Here is a 15,702-nt window from a genome sequence, read left to right on the forward strand (position 1 = left end):
TCGAGTTGAGTGTTCAACGTTGATCCCGGCGCTTAGTGGGAGCCACTCCCAAGACAACTGCCGGTGATAGCACAACGCCTTGTACTGTATATAGCTATTATGAATGAGCTGAGTGAGGTACTACTAACGATTATGTTGGTTTATAAGAGTGTTGACGAATGAAGAATCTACAGGGTATGTGCTTAAAAGGGCATAATCTTGAAACTCGGCGATAACACTGGTGATAAACACCTTCAAGCGATGATAGTACATTTAAAATAGCTCAGAGGGCCTTATAATTGATCCAGGAACATATGGTCATAGAATAGTGATGTGGTGTGGCTCATCATTTGTTCTCTCAGCCTCCTTGATCGTGAGTTTAAACTAAAGAGTGCGAAACGAACACGTCACAATCTTGGCGTAGGATAACAATTGTATTATTTAACTGAACATGGCGACCGAGGACTCGAATTGTTCAGATATTGTTCAATATATTGATGGAACGCCGTGGGTTAGCCAGGTGTTGGTGTGAGATCTGCAAAAGATTGGGAGCAACGTCTTAACCTCAATGAGATGCAGTCAAGCGCCTAAACGCCCCCATTGTAATGCCGACCCTGTTCTCATAGTGGAAATATAATAAAAGTATTAAAACATTAGTTTTAAGTTCTAGTACATAGATAAGAGGCCGAATAATTGAGCTTCCTGTTGTGTTGGTCGTAACCCGGGATGAGCTCGTGTTACCAACCTGCCCTTTCGCCCTTCACTCATAATTCACAAACAATATTCAGTAAACCCCACACTCCATGAGACTCGTCATATTTTATGGTAAAACGGCGTTTCTGCCATGTGAAAGTAAATGCGGATCTTTGTTGACAACCTTCATTAGATCTGGGGCTAGCCAGCTTGCGCAGCCGTTGGCCATAAATGCCTGACAGGTCGCCAAGTCGCCAATTGTGGAACAATCTCTATCTCGTGGCGAATGGATATAAACGAGGAAATTAACTAACGTCTGTCAGATCATCGGACGCAGCTCCCCCGGGAGTCCCGAAGTCCGGTCGGTCGGTAGTTCTGGTTCTGGTTCTATCGCGGCTTGCCGGCCACGGCATCTCAAACCGCAATAATTGACTTCTCAATAGTATAATTCTTATGTCTAGAACAGGCTATAACAAGGGGGCACTCTGCTTATTTACTCTTGGCCTCTGCTGTGTCACCTCTGCAAGTGAAGTTGGTCTGCTGCGTTGCTGGATACACGTTAGCTTCAGGATGCAGATTGGCGAGCTGGAGGATTCCAACGAGTACAACGGCAGAATTGGGAAAGTCGACATGTAGATCAATTGTCGAGGCGAAGGTGCCGTGTACCGAGAACAGACAAGAGGACAGAGGTTGGCTGCAACGGTCGGACTCTGCACCAGTGAGCGAGATGCGGCAAAGCCTCCACTGAGATCCTGCAGACTTGGCTTGGCTGGGGAATGGAAGGGTCGAGGTCCAACGCCAACGAGTCAACGTGGAAGTAGAAAGTGCTAGTGTGGCAGCGCGAGGTTGCAGGGCAGCAGGAAATATGCATGTTGTGCTTCAGCATCTGGGATTGGGAGGTGCTTTGACTGTGCAGTGAACATACATAAAGCAGGGTAGAGAACAACCAACAAGGATATCATCAAAGAGGGGGAGAGAGGCGCTTGTTCGTTTGTTGGACGAGGGATCGTCGACGGAATCGGGCACGGCTATTTGCATGGGAAATGGTTCGTCTCAAAGACATCGGCGATGAAGTAATTTATGAGATATCATCTTTTCTCGACTGAGGTGTCACATCAATATCCTGGAGGGAGGGGAAGAGAAGCAAACGGGCGTCAAGCCCAGGCCAACAGAGACAAAACGGCAATGATAGGTAACGGGCGGATATAATAACAGCCCGGTGCTGTTCGTTGGTTGGTTAGTTGATCGTTGCAGGGAACAAGCAAAGCAAGCAGCCTACAATACGAATACCTACTTCAATGGCAGAGTACCTTCGTGGTGAGTTACAGCGCATGCGCCACTTCGGGAAGGGACATTTGGGCCAAGACGGGGAATATTACGAAAATGACATTCTTGTCAATTTGCATGGTCTGTGTTGAGGTAGAGGTAGAGAGGTAGAGGAGTGAAGGACCGGACTTCCTCTCGTCCGGCCGAACTGCAGGGTTGAAGCTTGTATGTGGGTATCAAGCTCTGAACACGGAGGTCCTGAATAGCTTCAATAAGAAGGGTAAGATCTGCTTTGCTAAGCATTTGGGTGATATCATGCTGCGTTTAAATAATGCGAGATCCCATGAGAACACATCATTAGAGATGGGACACATGAACTTGGTCGTGATGATCATGGTACAGGCGTTGGTGCGTCAAGAAATTAATTAACCCGAATAGTATCTCAGGACGTAGCACCGGTGTCTAGAATGCATCAGGTTTATGGAGCAAGTACACGTACCGAGAGGAAAAAGAAAGGTTTGGTTGATAAATTGTTGTCCACACCAAAACAATGGCAAAAGCAATTCTAATGGATGGAAATGGTTAGCCGAGACGGCCCGCTGCAGGGACGTTGCACCGTGCCGCATGCCAACGACCTGAAAAAACAAGACTTTTTGCTTCTTCTTTGCTTTGTCTCTTTTCAGCTTTGACGGTTTGGTGCACTGCGTGTGTGTGTGTGTAACAGCATAAACTTTGACTCAGCTGCAGGTTCCCTTTCAGCGTTTGCTATTGTACCTATGTAAAACGGCGTGGCTTGAGGACGATACGGGGAAAACACTCCGAGGAAAGAGATCATCCGTGGGAGATGAGTAGCAAGATGTAGGTATCCGCATCAGGTGAAAGACATGCCTCGGTTTGTCTTGGAATTGAATGTGAAAGCGAATTTTGATATGAGTAAAGAGATGCGGAAGCGGATCCGATATTGGGGATAATCTCTTCTGTGTTTTTTTTTACCAGGATACGTACGGCTGTCTGCTTAGCAGTAACGGACAGACAAGCAATCCAACGTCATTGTACTGTGCAGATCGCATATGTTCTCTTGTTTTGAAGAGTACAGAATAGACAGGTGTGTTCTCTCAAACACCATCGTGATGATGGATCCATGTCTCACTCATTATTGCTTGTAGTCCAACTCTAAAAGGCTGAGGTTAGTCTGCGGCACGTTATTTTAGTGACACACTAAATTAGACTAAACCTAATCTTATGCCGCAAAGATGCCGCTCAGGGCCGTAAAGATGCCGCAGTCACTTGGAGGGATCAACGGGGTTGTTCTCCCGTCTCTCATCAACGGACTCAGTAGAATGGGGTATTCCCGGTGAGACACGGTGATAGTTACCGTCTAGTATCAAAGATGATCTATTAAACGCGCGATAATCAGGTCCGCGTTTATTCACAAGGCGATTCCCGGCTCCGAAACACCGTAAGGCCCAAGAAAACGGGGACTCGTGATGCTGCAAAACACCCCATCAGCCCTGTACAACGGACGACGACGGAGACGGTTCGACGAGTATTTCTCGCGATCCTACTGAGGTACTGTTAGGTACAAAATGGGTGTACAGATACAACAAGACTAACATTGACCATTCCCGACCTCTCCGTTCCGGCCCCCGCCGCTCACGCGTTTTTGGGTGGTCTCTTCAGTTATGGGCTGTTGGAGAAATCAGGCCACTTTCCCCTCCCACCATAGCATCCCTGCGCCTAGTTTCACAGCCACATCCAAAATCTACCTGGTTCGTAATAATTGTCACGGATACAGACAGATGTCTGTTTGATGGGATATTTCTCATCTTGTTTCCGATATTCCATACTAGCCTAGGATTGGGATAGGTTTCTGACGGGGGCTTGCATATCAACGGTACGAGTGAGTGCATCGCGACGTCATATTCCATGGTAGAAAGTTGTAGGATCGAGATGAGGATCATATCATGAGTCTGTAGACTAAACTACCATCTAGACTACCTAGGTAGACTTGGTACAGTAGTCGATAAGGTATTTTTGGACTCAGAATTCTACTAAGCACGTGGGTTATCCCGATCAGTGAATGCCTATTTTGGGCGTCGAGAACAGACCGTCGACATGGGTTTCGGTTGTGTCTATGCACGGCATTGGCAAGAGTGGACATGATATGTTTGTCTATCTGTCAGATATTGGTGATATCGCACATGCATGATCTGAAGAAATGCCATCTCCAGAACAATTTGTGTTGACTGTTGTGGGAAACCCTTGACACAGAACAGTCTAGGCCATCTCGGTAGGAACAATCTCTCTATGATCCCACGTTGTCATGATCTGCACGTTCCCCCCCTGCCGTCGTTCAACATCAAAACGGTACAAGCTGTCCACATTTCTTTGTCGAATTTCCTATTTGGGCACCTCGTTAGACGCCAATGTACTCCATCCTCGACCCTCGCCAAACGTTTTGGAACGTTCCTGACCTTCTAGGCGCGCGGGCCTTTCGGAAACTTGTGAACCAAGAGAAATCTACGGTAGATGTGACAATACCCTTTTGCCACGACACAGCGCGGAATGATGTCGGGTAATAAGATGGAGATGGCTGATGAGACGCGGGATGGTAAGCTAAGGGATGGGTTTGGACCCCCAATCCATACGAGCCTAACCATACAAGACAAGGCAGGTCTGGAACGATAGGCGAGGTGAGCTCCTTCGCTTCGGTGGATGTGGACGCGAGTTGGATGGCTAGGTCAGTTAGTATACTAGTAATTCGTTGTTCAGCACACTCGAGTCAATTTGAGGCTGATTAATTAATTACCTAGTTATGTTGGTGGAGGAAGACGGACAAATGGATACGAGCAATGTTCCTTTGATGGAGAAGCTCAGCCAGGTACCAAGTTATACCGAGATGTTACACTTGCGAACAAAGGATTAATGCATGTACGTTCGGTTAGAAGTGAAGAGTACTTAATCTACAAGCATTGATTGTTCGCCACAAGCTGGAGATTAATATCAAGAGCAGAGATAAAAAAGATACAAAATTGTTTGTTTGTACTGCGAGTCATTAACGACGGCCCGCCGCCGCTTTGGCTGACAGCTTAGTACTAATTAATTTAGTCCCCTTTTATTGTAGGCTGTTCCGTACCTCGAAACAAGGATTTAAGGCTGTGTTGTAGTGTCGGCTTAGCGCTTGAGCTGTAACAGGTATAGGTACTTTGGTCCGCTGAGTCGGCGTTCCAGGCCTTTTCGAGATCCCGGGTGTAGTGGGAGATGATGTTTTGACAGCGCTTACAGCGCACGACAAAGTAAAGAGCCGATGATTACACAGGTGATGATGACGATTTCGCCAGCCATAAAGCAAGACATGGCGGTTTTGTTTTTTCACGGGTAGCTGCTGAGAGAGCAAACAAAGGCTCAATCGGTAAATGATTGACACTGTAGATCGGGGAATCTCTGATTGCTTTTTCGTGCATTGCAGCTGCGAGCTGGGAATCAGAGACAGCGCAAGCACAGGGCAGATGATGGACCTTTCACACAGCGAGACAACGAGACAACGAGACAACGAGACAACGAGACAACGAGACAGCGAGACAGCGAGACAGCGAGACAAACGAAGGACAGGACAGGACAGGACAGGATAGGGGTGCAGCAATTGAAACCCGCAGATAATACATTTTCATTCTCTCTTTGCGATTCTCGTCCGTCGTCGGGGTTCCCCTTGCGTTGACTGCCTGGTTTCAAACGGCCAAGGCCACGGTCATGTAGTGTCGATCACGGGAAACGGGAGCCATTGCTTTTTCGGCCAGGTACTTATAACTCCCTGCGCCTGTCAGTAGCCGCTGTGATACAGGGCTTGCGTTGCCTCAAGCTAATTAAATTTACAAACGGAAAGAAAGAAAAGAAACGAAAAGGTGTGTTGCTAGGATATGAGTGAATCTTTGTTGCAAGGAAGTTGAGGGTTGAACCAACAGACGTAACATTTGACTTTGCCTTAATTATCCGGCTTCTAAAGCCGGCCTCTCAATCGAAATCTACGCTTTGATGGAGGACAGAAAAAGATGACCCTGGTCTACGAAGATGGGGAAAAAACGACCCATGGGAGATGAAAGTCAGGTACAAAGTTGCCCATTGTTTGAACAACAATTCCATGGCATGGCATGGCATGGCATGGATCTGATGCTGTGCTGTATCTTGTTATTCTACTAGGGTTAATTTTAATTGTAGGTAGTCGAGAGAGAGATGGATGGATGGGTGTCGACAGCCGTACCTGTACCTTGTCAAAGACAATACGTACCTCGTCAAGATCCCTGTCGGGCGGCAGCCCCCGCCAGTCTTATGGTGCAGTCGTATGACGCGGAACGTACTTGTCGGGCGCTGTCGCTCTAAGCTTTCCCGTCCATGCCAGGCCAGACAATCCTTGGCTGCTGGACTTTTCGCTGTATACTTAGCGAAGAAAAAAAATGCATTTGACCATGGAAGAAGCTATATATCGCTTGCCCCGTCTCGCCATTCCAACAAGAAACAGTATCTGACCATCCCATCACATCCTGTCCCAAACAACACACATCACGACACTACCGTCTGATATTCATTCTGATATTCAACCTCGACTACTATCTACTCTACTCTACTCTGCTCTACTTGGTGTTTAACACCCTTGTATATCCACACACCCCTCGACTCGACTCGCCTCGACTACCACCAAAACCCATATACACAACAAACATCATCAATCAGCCAATATACAACACAAAATCAGATACAATGGCCAACATATCATTCGACTACTTTGACCATCCTCAGAACAAACAGGTACGTTGTCGACTCTCCATCTCGGTCCTTTCACTCTGCCTCTGTCTCTGTCTCCACGATATCTAATGTAATTGCCCACACCCCCTGGTCCTTCACTCCGGGGCATTACACTTTATATCCCACATGCCATGCCCATCTTCCCCTCCTGCCCCCCTCACCTCACCTCACCTTCACCTCATCTCAGCCCACTCTTCCTCTTTGAGCATCCCACAACCTGCAGCGTGAACAAGCTACAGCTATCAATCTCATCTTTATATCACATCTGCATATCCTCTCACCACTAAACACAACTTGCACCACACCACAAACCACCTCATACATCTACCAAAAGCTTGTCCTAACAATCTACTACAGCATCTTGGCTTCTACGACCCTGCAGACTTCAGTGGTGATTCAGCTCATTCTCCCGATTCACCACTATCTCCCGTCTTTGCCAACCCATACCAGCTTCCCGTCTCCAACGACTGGATAAATTGGGACGACAAAGCTGCGCTATCATCTGATCTTGACTCTCTTCCCAAGCAGGAGCCCTTTGACAGCATCATTATCACTACCATCCCCTCAAGAAACAGTATGGAGCTCAGCCCCGCCATTAACCCACACGACCTCTCGGGTACTATTCCTGATGCCGTCCCCTTTGGCCGAGTCGGTCTCAACGACATCGACACTCAACCTCTGTTCCAAACTCCCATTCCTACCATCTCTTCTCAGCCTCCTCATCTCCAGTCCAGCATGATGCCACCTCCAATGTCTTCTTCCATGGACAGCATTAACTCCAAAGATGCCAACGGCCGATATCCTTCGCGCAAGCGCAAGTCCTCGGGCTCTGGAAGCTCGTCTTCTCGCTCTTCAACCTCTCCTCCCCCCGCGACCCGTCGCCACTGCTCTCCTCCCAAGAAGACCGCACACAACATGATCGAGAAGCGCTACCGCACCAACCTCAACGACAAGATATCCGCTCTCCGCGACTCCGTCCCAGCCCTTCGCGTCATGGTCCAGCGCCTAGAGCAACCCTGCGTTGAAGGCATGGAGGAAGATGGCGACGAGGACCTCGGTGGTCTCACACCAGCCCACAAGCTCAACAAGGCCACCATCCTCAGCAAAGCAACTGAGTACATCGCCCACCTTGAGAAGAGGAACAGAAGTCTCGCCCAAGAGAACACCCAGCTCCGAAATCGCATGGAGGGTTTTGAGATGATGATCATGTCTCGAGATCAGGGACCACCAGCAGGTGTCTGGGCATAGACTGTGTTTACTTGTTTACCTCGTGCACTTGTTCTAGACCTGGTGTTTAGATTATTGTTTTCTTTCTCTTTTCTGTGATATTATCTTTGAATCGGCAATCTGGAAACGCAGCGCAACGCTTCGGGCTTGTGTGATTTACGAATCATGACATCCCTGGCATTTTTCTTTTTTACAAACTCGGCGTTCAAGAGGATATGGGAAATCAGGGCGTCACAAAAGCGAGCTCTGTGTAATGAGCTGCTTGAATAAAAATATGGGAACAATTCCAGATGGAATAGTATAAAAATCTCCAATACACATTTAATGTTTTGCACTATCTACCTTCATTACAAAGAACTTCAACTACCGTGACAGTAACTTTCGGGAACATCAAACACTTAAGGGTCCACAACCGTGAAGACGTCCACCGTAACTTGAGCCTCATCGCTCGCTTGTAGATCGTGGGTCCTCGAGTCAGATGCAGGGTCCAACGTCCCGTCCCATTTCTTCTAGAAGGATGCTAACAGGAGCAGGGGTTCATGTCATGTCAGGCCATGGTAGTCAGAGCGTGACCCAGTAGATGGGACAGGTGATGGACGTCAGACCACTATGGGTCGGTGGCTTGGACGGTATATAGTCCCACGTGAGGCGGATGGGCCTGACGAGCGTGTGTTTAACAGGTGATCGTGGAATGGACAGGAGAAGAAGCGGCAACTGTTGGGAGGAAGTCGTTGGGTAGGAGTACTGGTTAATACATTGGATCAACGGAAGTTAGACGTCTGATTGCATTCGTTCCGAAGCGGTGAAGAGGTATCTAGAGATACCAATATATTGAAGATCTTTTGCATTGTCGTGACTAGGAGTACCAGTGACTGTAGACTATACTACCCTCAGTATGGCGAGGATGAGATACCAAATATGTGCTTCTATTTGACTGTTCATTCATGATAATCTGTAGTCAGCTATAGAGCTGCGTGGAAGTAAAGCCTCAAGCCGTAGCTTTCAGAGTCACCTCAAACTCTTCAGAAATAGTTTCTTCCCATCGCGAATCATCCTTCAATGGCTTCCACCCCAACTCCCGGCTCCTGTCTCCTCTGGTTTGGGAACTGAAAGGATATTAGCAAATAGCTTGTAGAAAATACCAGTTGATCTTACTGAGAACAAACAGCTGGCTCTGTCATATCTTCATCACCATCGAAAAACGCCCGGCTCGCCTCAGACAGAGAAACACTATTCGGTTCAGCAGCGAGTTTGCCTCGTTGGTGGCCGACTTTTGCGATACCCTTTGCTATATCTAACCAGCTCTGAGTCCCGTGATTAGCAAAGTAAAATCCTTCTTTTCCTGAAGGAATCTTCTCTTGGCCGAGGACCTTGGCCACGACGAGGGTGTACAGATTGGCGATGTCTTCGACATGCGTATGGTCCCAGACTCCTAGACCGTCGCCTGCGTAGATGGCTTCGCCCCTTTCAAGAGCGGCTCTGATCATGATGGGAATCTGGATGGACGATTTGTTGAAAAGACCTGTTCCGCGGCCGTAGATCAGAGGGGAGCAGATGATGTAAGTCTCCACGCCTATTTCAACACCTGTTTCGAAAACGACCACGTCTCCGGTTCGTTGCTTATACTGTTCCTTGCCCTCTCGGAACTTCTCATAAGCGTAGATATCATCTTTGTCCGAGAACACCCTTGGCTCTTCCAGATATTTTCCAGAGATAGGCCTGTTACCAAAGTTGGAAGTACCAGAGTTGTGGATGTAGTGCACTGGTTTTCCTGTCTTTGCTTTGCGCCGAGCTAGACCTGCGAGGAGGGCTTTTGCAGAGGGGATGTGATAGCCGTTTGCGGCATGGACGACAATATCGTGTGTTGATGCTGTTTCAGTGAGCAACTCAGTGTCATCCAGGTCTTTGAAAATGATGGGAGTGACGCCGAGGCTGGAGAGGGTATCGGCTTGATCCTGTCGGCGAACGAGGACTGTGATATGTATGTTTTTGAGAGAAGGATGTGAAGATGTCAATATGGTGTTCAATACGGTTCCGCCTCTGGCTCTATTAGTATTGAATAAAGAAAAGAGATTAAGTAGGATTTACATGTAACCGGTAGCACCAGTGAGAAGAACTCTTGGAGTTTCCATTGTCAAGCGTAGTTGATTATAAAATGAATAGACTCCTGAACTGAGCTCATGTGTTTATCGTTTCCTTTACAATGTTTTAGCTCAGGGCTGTATGCATCTTATATAACCCTCATGGACTATCTTCCATACCCGAGGTATTAATCAAAAGGAGTTTCTGGAGTTTCTGGAGTACCAAAAAAAGTTAACCTCGGGGATAAGTGGTCGGACTTAAAGCAGGGCCTCCCGTGTATCGGCCTTTACGGATGGAAGCAAGTGAGACAGCGCATTTTATGCCCATCTGAACCATATATTAGGGCAGGGCAGGGCAAAAAACAGGTCTCGTGAGAGCATTGGAGTCATAATGCTCAAAAAATATGATTTATGATGGAAACCTTATCTTCAGGTATCGGCCTTTACTATAAGCGTTGTGATAATCCCGGTATTGTCGGTAAATTCAATGTACTACTTCTTAGTATTCCAATTGAGTTTCGAATGTTACGGTCCCAGCTTAAATTGGCCAGTAGTCGACATGGTAGCATATTTTCGAGACTGCGCTTTAATACTGCTAACTTTGCTCATATACAATAGGCCCTAAACTCTGTCCTATAGCTGGTGAATCCGTTGTCACTCGGGGCTGAATGAACACTGGCTGCAGTGATCTTGTCTCGTGTGGTAATAGAGAGAAAGCTTTTAGTCATTTGAAAGGCAGGATCATGGTTCTTTGCATAGTATACTTACCTATATCAAGTGACTTACATGCGATTCTCCTCAAAGTAGCGTTGAGTAGAGGCCAAGACTGCTCCAATTTCTGTTGGTCTTCATGTCACCATGGGCCTATTTGGGGCCAGGTCAACAATACCATTTCGCACGCATCAACCTTGCCTCGTTTGTTTTTCTCATGGATGAGTTGTCGGCCTGTTGGTAATTGGCGAATTCTAGGCATAAGTTTCCTTTGATTCATTGATTTTTGGTTAAAGATCGTCTTTGGTGACAGGAGGGCTGAATGGATCTGTAAAGGTTTAGAATGCTCGTGGCACATAACCTTTGTCGTAGCAAACGACTAGTCAGTCACTAACAGTGTAGGCAGCATAAGAGAAAGAAGAATATATGAAAATAATTGGACAAAGTACATGTGATTGTGTAAGCAACATTCATTATGCTACTAAATTGAAGCTTTAAGGTGGCACAGGGGTCCTTTTGAAACTTTGAAGGATGTAACTTGGCGCAATAGGCAACAGAGCGATAGCTGATGCAGCCAATCAGAGCGCATAATCCATATTATGGCGAGACAGCCACGAATCAAAAGCTCGGAGAGGACTCACAGGCAGAAAGAGGCAACCATTGAGCTACAATCCATCAACGTCACTCAGCATCACACTTGAGTCACAACGAACAAAGAAGGAACCATTGCCTACATCTATAAGAATCTCTCTTCCAACTGCTCTTTCCCAAAATGTATTCTTAAACAACAACAACAACAACACACACACACTCTCTCTCTCAGGCAGTCTCACTATACTAAGACTACCTACCTACTGTGCTTACTCTATTCAGCCACAAAACCTCAGCTGAGCTCACCTTCCCCCAATCCTATCCGACCATCTATTTCATCCACATCTATCTTCGATACCCTTTACCAAACAGCCATCAACATGGCATTCGGCCGATTCGACCCCAATTGGAACAACACCAACATGACCACCCTCTGCGGCTGCTATGTCTTCATTGACAACAACCTCAAATACTTGCCCCAGGTCCAGGTCAAGGCGCACACCACAATTCTCGCCACAACATCTCGCACCAACCTTACGCAAACCTTTGTCAACCCCACCTCCAACACCATCCAGGAACTTCGCTATGTATTCCCTCTTTACGATGGCGTCTCCGTTGTGGCTTTCACCTGCACCGTTAGCTCGAAGACCATCAAGGGAGAAGTCAAGGAACGCCAAAAGGCACAACAGGACTACAACAAAGCCAAAGCCAAGGGCCAAGTTGCTGGTCTTTTTAAGCAGTCCCTCGAAGCAGCCGACACCTTCTCCACATCAATCGGCAATGTTCCCGCCGGCGAGAAGGTCCACGTCGACATCACCTACCTAGGCGAGCTCAAACACGATGCCCAGGTCGACGGTGTTCGCTTTACCATTCCAACAAGAATTGTACCCCGGTATGGATCTGCCCAGTCCCTTGCCAGTCCCAACGTGACTCAACAAGGCTTTTCTTTCACTATCGATGCCGAAATGCCTGATGGATCTTCTATCAAATCCATCCAATCTCCTTCGCACCCCTTGTCTGTTGAGATCGGCACCACTTCTACTACGAAATCACAGGAGCCCTCACTTCGTAGAGCTTCTGCAACCCTGCAACAGGGAGCCACCCACCTGGAGCAGGACTTTGTTGTACAGGTGGTTGCTACGAATCTTGGTGAACCATCAGCCATCCTCGAGACCCATCCGGATCTGCCAAACCAGCGTGCAATCATGACAACCCTGGTGCCTAAGTTTAAGCTTCCCGCCGAGAAACCAGAGATTGTTTTTATCTGCGATCGTAGTGGAAGTATGTCCGATCAAATCTCCAACCTCAAAGCCGCCCTCGAGGTCTTTCTCAAATCCATGCCTGTCGGTGTCAAGTTTAATATCTGCAGCTTTGGGTCCAGTTTCACCTTCCTTTGGGAGCGCTCCCAAACATACAGCCAAGAAACTCTTGACAACGCAGTCCAGCATGTGCAAACCTTCTCTGCCAACTACGGCGGTACTGAGATGTACCAGCCTTTGGAGGCCACCTTCAAGAAGCGATACAGGGACATGAACCTTGAGGTCTTCCTTCTCACAGATGGCGAAATTTGGGCACAAGATCAGCTTTTCAAGCTCATCAACGACGAGATCGATCGAAGCAAGGGTACGGCGAGAGTATTTTCTCTTGGTATTGGATCTGGCGCTAGCACCTCTTTGATCGAGGGTATTGCTCGTGCAGGTAACGGCTTTTCCCAAACTGTTGCCGATAACGAGAAGATGGACAAGAAGGTGGTCCGTATGCTCAGAGGAGCTTTGTATCCTCATATTACCGACTATTCTCTCATCATCAAATATGAGAGTGTGGAAACCCCCGCTGATGATGGGTTCGAATTGGTTGAAAAGGTCATGGACGGCCTCACGATTAACACTGCCGAGGTCGCTGGCCACAGTGCTGGAGGGAGTCAGGCACCAAAGAAGCCGCTGTCACTTTTCGATTCATCTATCAACAACGATGACGACAGCGACATGATTGATACATCAGCAGTCGAAAACAAATTCGATCATCTTCCTTCCGTACCAGTGCCGCGGTATCTCCAGACTCCTAGTCAGCTTCCCCCTCTCTTCCCATTCAGTCGCACCACTGTCTATATACTTCTATCTGATGCTACCCCGGAGAAACGACCAAAGTCGGTCATTCTCAAGGGTACTTCCCGCCACGGCCCACTTGAACTTGAAATCCCCATCACCGAACTTGCCGAGAAGGATTCAACCATCCACTGTCTTGCCGCTCGCAAGGAAATCAAGGAGCTGGAAGAAGGTAGAGGTTGGCTCGCCCACGCCAAAGACTACTATGGCAAGCTCCTCAAGGAAAAGTACGACGGTCGTTTCACAGACATGGTTGAGAAAGAAGCAGTACGTCTGGGTGTCAGATTTCAGGTTGGCGGCAAGTGGTGCTCATTTGTTGCCGTTGAAGATGACGAACAGGAAAAAGATATCGGATTCTTTGACGAACTCAACTCTGAAGAGGATGAACCGTCGCCCAGGCCATCAGCCTTTGGTGTGAGAAAGAGAGGTGCCAAGGTGATGCGCGCTAAGATGGCAGTGGCCGCTCATGTAAGGCCTGCCTCCTCCTTGTTTGGAGGAAGTTCCAACACTGGAGGTAGTCTTTTCAGCTCAGCCCCAGGAGGACAGCCTAGCACTACCAGCGGTCTCTTTGGTTCGTCCAGCACTGGTGTGAATCCTTTCGGCTCGGCCTCACGAAGACAGCCTGGCACTGGTGGTGGTCTCTTTGGTTCTTCCAACGCCAGTGGTAATCCTTTCGGCTCAGTCTCAGGAGGACAGCCCAGCAACGTTGGTGGTCTCTTTGGAGCTGCTCCTGGAGGTTCATCGGGTACAGGCACTGCCTCTTTCGGTGGTGCTGCCCAGGGCTTTCTCGGTAACAGTCAACCGCCAATCGTGCAAGCCGCAGCACTTGCACCCCCAGCAGCCCCAGTCGATGAGGCCCTCATTGCTAAGTACCAAAGTGAGATGGACGCGGCTGCTGCCATGCCATTGGCGGATGTTTCTTCAGATGAATGTGAAGCTGAAGGCTTTGGGTTATTTGGTGATGGACCTGCTCCTGCTGCTGCTCCTGCTCCTCCCACGGCACATGAAGAAGAAGCTGAAGAGTCGGATGAAGATATTGGCTTTTGCTTGTATGATGATGGACCTGCTGCTCCTCCTGCCGCTTCCTATTCGTCCATGCTAGTCAAGGACAAAAATCCGTTGGAAGCCCTTACAAGTTTGCAGACATTTTCGGGGAGCTGGTCGTGGAGCGCAGACCTTGAACGCGTGCTTGGCGTGAAGTTTGAAGAGGTCACCAAGCTTGGTCTCCCGTCTACTTATAAGGGTGACATCCTGGCAACAGCTTGTGCGATCTTGTTCTTCAAGCTCAAACTGAAGGAAGAGGAGGATGTCTGGGAGATGCTAGTCGAGAAGGCCGAAGGTTGGCTGGAGGATAACATTGGAGAAGATGGTGTCAAGGAACTTGAGATTGCTCTTCAGAAGCTGTTCTAGGTAGCTGAAGGGGCAACAAAAGGGTTGGCCTTTTAGGTTAGGGGGTAGGAATAGACAATATAGTTTAGCTATCTTCTCTAATGAGAATACATAAATTGACGGCAATTTTGTCCAATTTCTCTCCAACTCCGGGTGACTACGGGGATGCTGTGCTTGCGACCCATTGACTTTCGGCTTGTTCGATGATACTAGCAAGCACCAGGATTCGAGACTTATATGATAAGGAGCAAAAGTCGCAGCCGCGGTGATCGTCGAAAAAGTAACGGGAATAAGTAACTTAGCAACGTTGCCGAAGTAAAACTCGGCTGACCAATTCTTTCGGGGCTGTCAACTGTAACAGTTTTAGCTCAACGGTCGGTTCTGTTGTTTCCGGACGGGGATCCCATATCTTTGGGCGTTGAAGAGTGGATGCTCAAGTGTTTTGGTAGGGTAACGTAATTAAAATAAGAACCAAGTTCCATCCTGACTGACCTGACTCTGACGTAGGAATTCAAGACTTGGAAGAAATAAGCTTTCGGGGAGCTGGTCGCTTGTCTGTGGGTCATCTTCATGTCGCCAAATGCATGAATTATCGTGAGGTTCCGATGGAACACCAACACGAGAATGGAGACACTTCCTGTTGGCTAGCAACACAGAAGCCACGGTCAACCTGGCTGCAGGACATAAGCAAGTTCAAGCCCATTTTTCTTTTAGTTTTCACAATTTATTTTTCCGACGGTTACGAAGCAGCGTCTCAAATCTTGGTTTGTACCCTGTATAGAGATCATAGTCGGGTCGTGTTTTTTTGATGCCCAACAATAACACGACCGACCCACGATAACCAATTAATCCCAAACTAA

At 47.9% G+C, this 15,702-nt stretch overlaps 3 protein-coding genes across 3 annotated transcripts, besides 4 other annotated features; 2 read left to right on the forward strand and 1 right to left on the reverse strand.

The window, feature by feature from the left end:
• Positions 1-5,543: 5,543 nt before the first annotated feature.
• Positions 5,544-5,571: a microsatellite.
• Positions 5,572-6,075: 504 nt separating this feature from the next.
• Positions 6,076-6,100: a microsatellite.
• Positions 6,101-6,545: 445 nt separating this feature from the next.
• Positions 6,546-6,571: a microsatellite.
• A 122-nt stretch (positions 6,572-6,693) lies between these two features.
• FPSE_05577 (uncharacterized protein) lies at positions 6,694-7,986 on the forward strand (the record flags this gene model as incomplete). Its single annotated transcript, XM_009258695.1, has 2 exons — positions 6,694-6,741; positions 7,096-7,986. The coding sequence occupies 2 exons, from the start codon at positions 6,694-6,696 to the stop codon at positions 7,984-7,986; spliced, it is 939 nt and encodes a 312-aa protein (XP_009256970.1).
• Positions 6,894-6,924: a microsatellite.
• Positions 7,987-8,953: 967 nt separating the features above from the next.
• Positions 8,954-10,097, reverse strand: FPSE_05576 (uncharacterized protein; the record flags this gene model as incomplete). The annotated part of the gene is made up of 3 exons (XM_009258694.1): positions 8,954-9,071; positions 9,121-10,005; positions 10,054-10,097. The coding sequence occupies 3 exons, from the start codon at positions 10,095-10,097 to the stop codon at positions 8,954-8,956; spliced, it is 1,047 nt and encodes a 348-aa protein (XP_009256969.1).
• Positions 10,098-11,728: 1,631 nt separating this feature from the next.
• Positions 11,729-14,863, forward strand: FPSE_05575 (uncharacterized protein; the record flags this gene model as incomplete). The annotated part of the gene is made up of 1 exon (XM_009258693.1): positions 11,729-14,863. The coding sequence occupies one exon, from the start codon at positions 11,729-11,731 to the stop codon at positions 14,861-14,863; it is 3,135 nt and encodes a 1,044-aa protein (XP_009256968.1).
• Between the last annotated feature and the right edge of the window lie 839 nt (positions 14,864-15,702).

This window comes from Fusarium pseudograminearum, chromosome 2 (assembly GCF_000303195.2).
Source record: "Fusarium pseudograminearum CS3096 chromosome 2, whole genome shotgun sequence".
Lineage (NCBI taxonomy): Eukaryota > Fungi > Ascomycota > Sordariomycetes > Hypocreales > Nectriaceae > Fusarium > Fusarium pseudograminearum.